This window comes from Mus caroli, unplaced genomic scaffold, assembly GCF_978045245.1.
Source record: "Mus caroli unplaced genomic scaffold, Mus_caroli_1 scaffold_20, whole genome shotgun sequence".
In the NCBI taxonomy this organism is placed as follows: Eukaryota; Metazoa; Chordata; class Mammalia; order Rodentia; family Muridae; genus Mus; species Mus caroli.
The window spans coordinates 49,435,802-49,445,536 of NW_028227275.1; the positions used below are offsets into that span (position 1 = coordinate 49,435,802).

At 37.5% G+C, this 9,735-nt stretch overlaps 1 protein-coding gene across 1 annotated transcript; it reads left to right on the forward strand.

Moving 5' to 3' along the window:
• The first annotated feature begins 1,761 nt into the window (after positions 1 to 1,761).
• On the forward strand, positions 1,762 to 2,703 carry LOC110285821 (olfactory receptor 4D10-like). Its single transcript, XM_021152261.1, has one exon. The coding sequence runs from the start codon at positions 1,762 to 1,764 to the stop codon at positions 2,701 to 2,703; it is 942 nt and encodes a 313-aa protein (XP_021007920.1).
• Positions 2,704 to 9,735: the final 7,032 nt, after the last annotated feature.

Genomic DNA, 9,735 nt, shown 5'->3' on the forward strand with positions numbered 1-9,735 from the left:
CTAGAATATAATTGGTTGATCCCCACAACTGTTGTCACACTAAATATTTGTATTTTCATCAGACTGAATACTGCTCCAGAATAACACCTTTGCTACACCTTTGAGCAATGTCTAGCCTAAGTCTAGTCCCAACTGTACAATAAGGACCACAGCCAATGTGTAAAAAATTACTGAAGGACTCATTGATTAAATGTATACTTTTGAAAAGCCTAATAGACTTGGTGTCATGAATACAATCAAACCTAATTTAGAGAAATCCAGATCACTTTTTTGAACATCAGTTTTTGCTGCACAATATTAGGAGGCTGCAGATGTGTGAGAGAGTGGAAGGGTAGATGATGTATCCAAGTCTATCTGGAAACGTCATGACTTTTCTAATAAATAACCAGTCAGGAAGCATTTTTTCTGGTATCTTTACACTAAAATTAAGATGAAGAAATAACTTCAATTTACTGGATGAATAAAGAGTGGTTGTTGCAATAAGTAGAATGGCTTTGAAGCTAAATAGAACTACATTTAAAGCTCAGATTCTCAACATACAATTGCTGTGAATTTTTGTTAGTCCAACTTTTCATCTCCTGGGACTAAGAAAAAAACTGCTATTCACAATAATGTATGAAAGAACCATTCACAAAACACCTGATCGCTTGAGGAAAATAGACCCTTGAGGCCACCATAATACTTCAACTGCTTGTCTCCAAAACCTACAAATGGATCTGGTGATGATGCAGACTGGAGAGAGGAAGCAGGAACAGAGAGGAGGAGAGTAGATTTCTAGTTGGCTCCTGTGTTTTGACAGAGGCTAACATTGGGAACCTGTATTCAAACTAGAAAGCCTCATCCTTTATCAGTCCTATGGCATCTCTCTCTCTCTCTCTCTCTCTCTCTCTCTCTCTCTCTCTCTCTCTCTCTCTCTCTCTCACACACACACACACACACGCACACACACACGCACACGCACACACACACACCACTGCCTCCTACACACATAAACATACACACACACACACATACAACACACACACACACACACAGTTTCCTTCTCTTCCCTGCTCAATCAAACTGATATTGTTGACAGCTCACAGTTCACAGAGTCCCATCATTCACTTGGTTGCTAACAGAATAAGGAGGTGGTGAAATTACTAGCCCAGTATCTGTCTCACCACTGTGGCCTCAGCACTGTGCCTGAAGTCTCCTTTAGTGGAAAAGCAAGTCACCTTCCAGAAGAATTCTAAAATCTCCATGTGTTCACATCCATGAGTCTCCCTGTACAACTGATACAAAGAATATCAAATTAGAGACAGTTAACTTGAAAATTGTCTTTTCACTTTATGTTCTTAGGAAAGCAAGAACCTTTGACCCTCAAGCAGCATAACTGAAAAAGAGAATTTAAAAGATCTCATTTGAGCAAAACAAACAGAAAAATGGTTTACTAGGACAATTGTAAGCTTCATACCAAAAGCATCAAAATTAAAACCATGGTGAATTTTTTCGTTTGTTTAGTCTACCTAAGTGTCATTACTTAATGTGTTTTCTTTTCCAATGTTACTCTCTAGGGGAAAAATTTTTTGAACCATTTTCTATGTGCCAATGTGATTTGATCATTTAATTAACTGCAATATTTAGAAAGTGGACAACTTGAACAATTTCAGGTACTATAGCCATAATGAGGAGCTTCTGAATTGTACCCTAAGAGCTTAGGAAGACAAGGGAAATATCCTGAGGCTTAAAACAAAAAGGCAACGAAAAAAGGGAGATTTAATGGAGATGGAAAACTACACCAGGATCAAAGAACTTATTTTCCTTGGCCTGACACAAAGTCAGCAAGTAAGCGCAGTGCTCTTTCTTTTCCTTCTCCTGGTGTATGTGACAACTCTGCTGGGGAATCTTCTCATCATGGTCACAGTGACATGTGAGTCTCGCCTTCACACCCCCATGTATTTCTTGCTCAGGAATTTGTCTGTAGCTGATATCTGTTTTTCCTCCATCACTGCCCCCAAGGTTCTGGTGGATCTTACCTCAAACAGAAAGACCATCTCTTTCAATGGCTGTCTCACTCAGATGTTCTTCTTCCACCTTATTGGGGGAGTGGATGCATTTTCTCTGTCTGTGATGGCTCTAGATCGATATGTGGCCATCTCTAAGCCCTTGCACTATGTGACCATCATGAGCAGGGGCCGTTGCATTGGGTTAATAGTGGCCTCCTGGGTGGGGGGCTTTGCCCACTCCATAGTGCAGATTTCTCTGTTGCTGACACTTCCCTTCTGTGGACCCAATGTTCTTGACACTTTCTACTGTGATGTTCCCCAGGTCATCAAACTTGCCTGCACAGACATTGTTGTTCTTGAGCTGCTGATGATTTCCAATAATGGAATGCTCACCACACTATGGTTTTTCTTGCTACTGGTGTCCTACATGGTCATATTATTATTGCTGAAGTCTCAGTCAGGAGAGGGCAAAAAAAAAGCCATCTCCACCTGCACCTCTCACATCACTGTGGTCACCCTGCATTTTGTCCCCTGCATTTATGTCTATGCCAGACCATTCACTGCCCTCCCCACAGATAAAACCATCTCTGTAACCTTCACAGTCATCTCTCCTCTCCTAAACCCCTTGATCTATACTCTGAGGAACCAGGAAATGAAGTCAGCCATGAGGAGACTCAGGAAAAGATTTGGATTTTCTCATTGGATAAAGAAGTAAATTCTGCCTGTTGGTAACTTAAATGTTTCTAACATTAAAAAATAAATAAAATGTTTGCTCTGCTTCCTTCTCATTTCCTTTATTCTGATATATTAAAACACCAATAAGTTGTCAGATTCATAGTTCTAATTCTCCTTTATATTTTCAGAATTTGAACTCATGCCTTAACACCTGAGACTGTAAATAAATCTTGCAGATATCTATGAGGTTGAAAGAAATAAACTAATTAGAATATGATTCCAAAGTCTATTAAGTCTTTAGCATCGGTCTTATTCTTTTGGTTTTATTTATTGACATGGAAATTTATTCTGTTGCCCAGGCTAGCTGGATACTAAGTATCACAGGGTATCCTCAGACACAACAACCCTCTTGTACTTGCTACCAAGTGCTAAGATTGCAGGTGTGAGACAAAATACCAGTATAGCTTTAATTACTTAATCTAGTTTTATTTTTATTTGTAAGCCAATTATAGGCACTAAAATCTGAATTTTATAGAACTTTCATGTGTTAACTTTATATTTTGAACAGATATTTTTCACTGAAACCAAAAGGACTCCCGGTGATTTGATCAGGATGTCTGCAGTTTACCTTTCTGAGTATCCCTTGCAGCTTTATGATGTCACAATCAAAAGATGGATGCAGTTAAAACTTAAGGAAATTAGGTTTTCTCAAAACTCATTCATTCCAACTTCTAATCATCCTATTTTGTGACTATGTACAAACAGATATCTACAGAGTATTCCAATAAATCATCAAGGAATATATAAAACAAATCTTATAAATTCAGAAAAATTGAAGTAACACCATGTAAATTGTCTGATCACAATACCATAAAACTTAAAATCAACAGTAAATGAATCTCTAGTAAATATAAAAACTCGTGGACATTAAACACACATTTCTAGATGATGAATGGGGCAAGGGAGGAAGAAATTAAAGTTTTCTTGGGAATAAAAGAAAATAAAAACACAATGCAACAAAACCTCAGAGACATATTAAAAGCAGTTCTAGGAGGGAATGTACAGCTCTAAACATTTCATTTAAAAATAAGAAAGGGGGTCTAGAGAGATGGCTCAGTGGTTAAGATCACTGAATGCTCTTCCAAAGGACCCAAGTTCAATTCTCAGCACCCACATGGCAGCTCACAACTGTCTGTAAATTCAATATATGAAACCCTCACACAGACATACATACAGGCAAAACACCTATGCTCATAAAATAAAGATAAATTTTAAAATCATAAAGTGCATAAATAAATGATTAATGGTGCAACTCAAGAATTTGAAGGGCAAAAACAAAATAAAGCCAAATCCATAAGACTCGAAGAGATAATAAAGAACAAAACAGAAATTAATGAAATAGAAACAAAGAAAACAATACAATAAATCTAAGAGAAGATAAACAAGATATACCTTTGGTCCAAATGACCAAAAGAAAGAAAGGGCTCACATTAACAGAAGCAAAAAAACACAGGGAACCATTATAACAGACATCAAGGAAATTTAGAATATTATAAAAGAATACTATAGTGCATTAAATTGAAAATACAAACAAATGGATAAGTCTCTAGATTTGTTCAAATCACCAAAGTTAAACGAAGATGAGCTCAGCAACCTAAACACACCCATGACAAAGGAGAATGAAAGCCTAATAAAACCTTCTCAACAACAACCAAGAAATCCAGACCCAGATAGATTCACAACAGTCTTCTCCTGGATTCTCAAAACAGATCTACAACTAATAATTCTTATTCAAAAGATCTATGTCATTTCAATGAGTAATAATTTAAAATGTGTATACCTATAAGTTCTATAACTCCAATTCCCAGAGACCTGACTCTCCTTTCTGTCCTCCATGGACACCAAGCATGCTGCATAGACACTCGTACAGGAAAAGCATCATTAGACAAGAAACAGAAATAAATAAATTTTTAAAAAGAATAACAGGTTTTTATCCAGGTTATGGTGGTGTATGCCTTTAATCACAACAGTGGGGGCAGAGACAGGAGGATCTCTGAGTTGAGGCCAGAGCAAGTTCCAGATAATACAGGGATATATAGAGAAACCCTGTCTTGCAGGGAAGGGGAAGTTAAAGATAAAAGTTTTTAAATACTAGTACCTACTTTTTCATTTTGGAAAGATCCATGAAAGTAATATATTTTAAATATCAAAATATAAACTTTGAAAGAAATAAACATTACTAATTAATTTGAAAATTATAGATATAAAAAAATCATAGAAACACAGGTGAGAGCACATGTTGTCAAGGATGTGGAGAAAGAGGAACACTCCTCCGTTGCTGGTGGGACTGCAAACTGGTACAATCACTCTGGAAATCAATCTGGAGGTTCCTCAGAAAACTGGAAATAGATATACATGAAGACCCAGCTATACCACTCTTGGGCATATACCCAAAAGATGCCCTCACCATACCACAGGGGCATGTGCTCCACTATGTCCATAGAAGCCTTATCTGTGAAACAACATAAAAATGATTTTTAAAGAATAAACATGTTATCTTCAGATGCTGAGAAAAAATATTTTCAATTCATAAGTCTGAGTCAGCAAAACTACTTTTAAAAAGTAAAAATTGTTTAGTAAAGTGGCAGTAGATAATTCCCCTCTAAGCTCCATGACCTCACTAGTCCTAAGAATCTGGGTAAGCTCTAGTGCCAGACCTGATTTCCCTCCTGTTAAACAAACTGTAAGTCCAATTAGAGAGCTGTTGGTTACTACCAAGATATCAGTGCCACTGCTGCACTCTTAGGTAGGGCTGTCTTACCACCCTTGTCTTTGTTGTGTATCACAGGTGTCACTGTGAGGCAGAATTACTGGTTGCTTCACTCCCTTAGGCACTTGACTAGAACCTTCAACACAACTGCAGCAAAGGCTCAGGAAACATCTCAAGAAAGGAAATCTGCTGTAAGAATGTGTCTCCTAGAAATGGTAGGGAAGCTGTATCCATGATACCTCAGCTGTATGGCTGACTAAACCAGACCTGAACAAGTACAACATCTACCGGTGTGAAAGAAAGAGAATATTTCATGGGGCTCCAACAATGCCAATTACTCAACCTTGAAATCACACACAAGTAACACTAAACATACCAAACAAATTGTATTTGTACATACATTTATATATAAGTAAGAATAATAACTAACGAAAAAGCACAGCATGAATCTGAGAGGGAGTGGCAGAGAGGACATGGGAAGGGATAAATTGAACTGTGTTACTAAAACAAAAACAAACAAACAAAAGGCCATGAAGTTGAGAAAGATCAATGTGTCAGGGACAGCTGAAGGAATTGAACTGAAAAAATCAGGGTTTGATATGATCAACATGCACTGTACTAACTATTATGGGATTTTCATAGAATGTGTAAATGTGTATTTTAGGAAACATAAATAGCGATGCACTGCAAAGTGTAAATGGACGGCAATATAGCTAACTAGGACCAAGAAAATAACTCTTCCTTAACTCTGCGTAACAGCCATGAGAGAGTTGGCTTTCACTAGAGAAGTGCTATGTTTTTCCTACTCCTGTTTGTCAGGAAGAAAGTTGAAAATGGATATACTGATTTGTGATTGTTATTGTTTGTTGATGTTTTGTTTTAGAAGTGGGGTTGTGAGGTTTTCTTCTTCTTCCTTTTTTTTTTTTTTATCACAAGGAGCAATGAAACCAAAGCAAAACCAAATCTGGAAGGACAAATATCAAGCCCTGTAGCTCAGGGACCAGTACCTGAACCTTGTTTTCTGGGCTCCCAGTAGCTTGTGTAGTAGAGGGCATGTCATATCACTGACCCTCTTCAGTCTCAGCCAGACCTGCACACAAAGATTCTTAGCCAGGGTATCATACAAACAACCCCTCATACTGTTTCTGATAGACTCTCTATTGCTTGGTAAAACCTATGAACCAGGCATCAGCTGTCCACATATTCTAAGAAGTAACTAAAATTCACCATTAAACATGGTTTCCAATATTCAAAAGATTTTCCACCTCAATACACCAAATACTTCCTCATTCTTCCCACAAAAATAGTCCAGGAGGGCACTGGAGAGATGTACCAATGATTAAGAGAACATACTGCTCTTCCCGAGGACCTGAGTTTGATTCCCAGTACCCAAAGTAATTACAAGTTATTACTTGTAACTCTCACTCCAGAAATGTCAGCATCTCTCACTGCCTCAGGCACCTCTATGCCTGTGAAGCACATATACTCCAACAGATGTACACACACATATATAAATAAATAATGAATAACTGTGTTTTAAAGATAGTCCAAGGTATAAAATGTGCATGGCTGGAAATATCATAGTCACAACCTCATTCTTGGTGCAAATTTCTATCTCAGCTTCATTTCTATAGCTTTGAAAAAATACCCAAACCCAAACCAAAAAATAAAAAATAAAACCTTAAGGGAAATGGGTTCATTTCAGTATATAACTCCAGGTCATACTTCATTGTTGTGGGAAAGTCAAGGTGAGGGAAACCTCAAACTGCCTGTAACCCCACCTCACTGCCTAGAGCAGAGAGAAATGAATGCATGCCTACTCCCGTCCTTGCTTGCTTACTTGCTTGCTTGCTTGCTTGCTTGCTTGCTTGCTTGCTTGCTTGCCTGCCTGCCTGCCTGCCTGCTTGCTTGCTTGCTTGCTTGCTTGCTTGCTTGCTTGCTTGCTTGCTTGCTTGCTTGCTTGTTTGCTTGCTCACTTGCTTGCCTGCTTGCTTGCTTGCTTGTGCTCAGCTCAATTATTCCACTCTTATATAGGTCAGGAATTTTGTGCATAGGTCTTTCCCACCAGTTAATTAAGCCAATCCTTCACAGAAATGTCCATAGGCCAACCCAATGTAAAAAGTCTCTCATTCAGACTCTCTTCCCATGTGATCCTAGGTTGTGCCCAGTTGACAATTACAGCTGACCACCACAGTGACTGAGACAGCAAGAGAGGGACTAATGATTCAGTCCTGAACTTCTGAAAATGGAATAGTGAGACTTTATCTCCCTAGAAATAACAATAACCAAGAATTCCTACCCCCAAACTGCCAGGACATTGTTTCTTACTGTTTCTATTCTGCACAGCACTGTATGAACAATTATATCAACTTATCTCTATCTGCATACAAACTTAGGTCTATCTAGCTCTCCCCAAATGACAGGTGTGGTTTTGTAAGCATACTCTACAACATCTTGAAGAGACAGATATGAAGGTTCAAGAGCCTAAACTACTCTCTGCTTGCTAAAGAAATGAATTCTGAGACAGCCTATGGCTTAATTCTCTCTTCTCACTTCCTGACAGCCTCATCTATGAAATCCATCATACATACATACATACAGATATATATATGTATATACATATATGGATATATTCAAATATATAATATTTTATGTATTTGAAAACACAAAATAAGATCTTGGAAAGTTTTTAGGCATACTATCTGGCATGTTTCCCAACCTTATTAAGCTAAGAATAAGAGGATTTGATATCTCAATTGGATACAGACCAAAATGGTTTTTTTTTTCACATAATTCTCTGTGTGTTTACATGTAGATGTATACTTCAGCAACAACTTAATAATTCCCACTGAAATTCCATCACCTCCAGGGGAAGTTGCCAGTTGATTTTCTCCTTCTTGCCCAACAGTAATCCTCTGCCTAGCTCTCATAATAGGTCTGGGACTAAGGAACTAAGACACTACATAGAGGCCCAGTATAAAAAAAATAGAAGATATAAATCAAATAGATTTCTTTTATTGCTTCTAGAGAATTCTGAACACCAGACAAAATACATCAATGTACATTGATGTACATACACGAGTGTTTTGATAACACTTTAATGAATCCCATTGAACAACATAGTCAAAACTACAGTCTGCTACTGCTACTTTCCTGTTCAATAATAATCCCCTTTTCCACTCTTATATTAGGTCTGTAGCTTAGGGATTTGGATATATGACAGGGACAATATGGAAGAGCCTTAAAGGTGTTTTTTGCATTTTCCTTTGTCTCTTGAAACTAAATACACTAAGACATTCAACACCCAAAGATCTTTACCTTCTAGAGTTCATTTTTCAGTAATGAACCTTACCAATTGTTGCACACTGTACCTAATAACATATAATTTTTCAATAAAAATTTAAGGGCAAAAGGAATGGATAAAGACATTAAATTGCTAGCTGTATTTAAGGTTATACATGTTAAAATTGAGATGCATTGTTGTGTTTTAATAATGTGACTTTCAATATTTTCTAGAGATTGTAATTACTTCTGACCAAAGATGAGTGAGATTACTGACAAGCAACACAAAGATGAGTGTTGAGTACTGGAGGGAATGGGGGTATTAAGAAGTACCATAATGCACTGGGCATAAGATACGTCTTCATGTATTTGTTGAAAGCCATTGAATTGTGTAGCACTGTGGCTACCACATGTGAAAAATCAATGTAAAGAGAGTTTCTTCCAAATGAGATTTTTGTCAAATACTCTTGTGATGCAAGATGAGAAACTACATCAATTGAATCTGTGCAGCAGCTAGAAAGCAATATGTCTCCCATTCTGTTTCTGTCTCTTCTTTCTTATGCTACTTTCCTTACATAAAAACGCAGATCAGCCCTAAGTCTTAAATAATAAATAGAATTAAAACCGGTATTTACCTAATTGGTAGAGGATTGAGTAAACCAACTTTCTATAATGTATTGCACATGAAGAGCACTCCAAAGAGTCTGTAGCTAGAAAAAGATTTTTTTGTTTGGTTGATTTTGGGGGGTGGTGTGTTTTGTTTTTTGTATTATGAACTGCCGCAGACTGGGCTCAGTCGGTCCCTCAACCCACAGGGAAGTCAGGGTCTCAGTACTCAGGTGGGCAAGGAGTCGGTGAAAAATAACAAACAGACATGAACACAAGGGAGTGTTGATCTGAATGTAATTTCTCAACGTGAGTATCAGATTTATTTTTCTCCAATTTTTTATTAAGTATTTACTTCATTTACATTTCAAATGCTATCCCAAAAGTCCCCTATACCCTCCCCCTACCCTGCTC

Coding starts and splice junctions, on each gene's coding strand:
- LOC110285821 (XM_021152261.1), top strand. CDS start 1,762: ATGGAGATGGAAAACTACACCAGGATCAAAGAACTTATTTTCCTTGGC.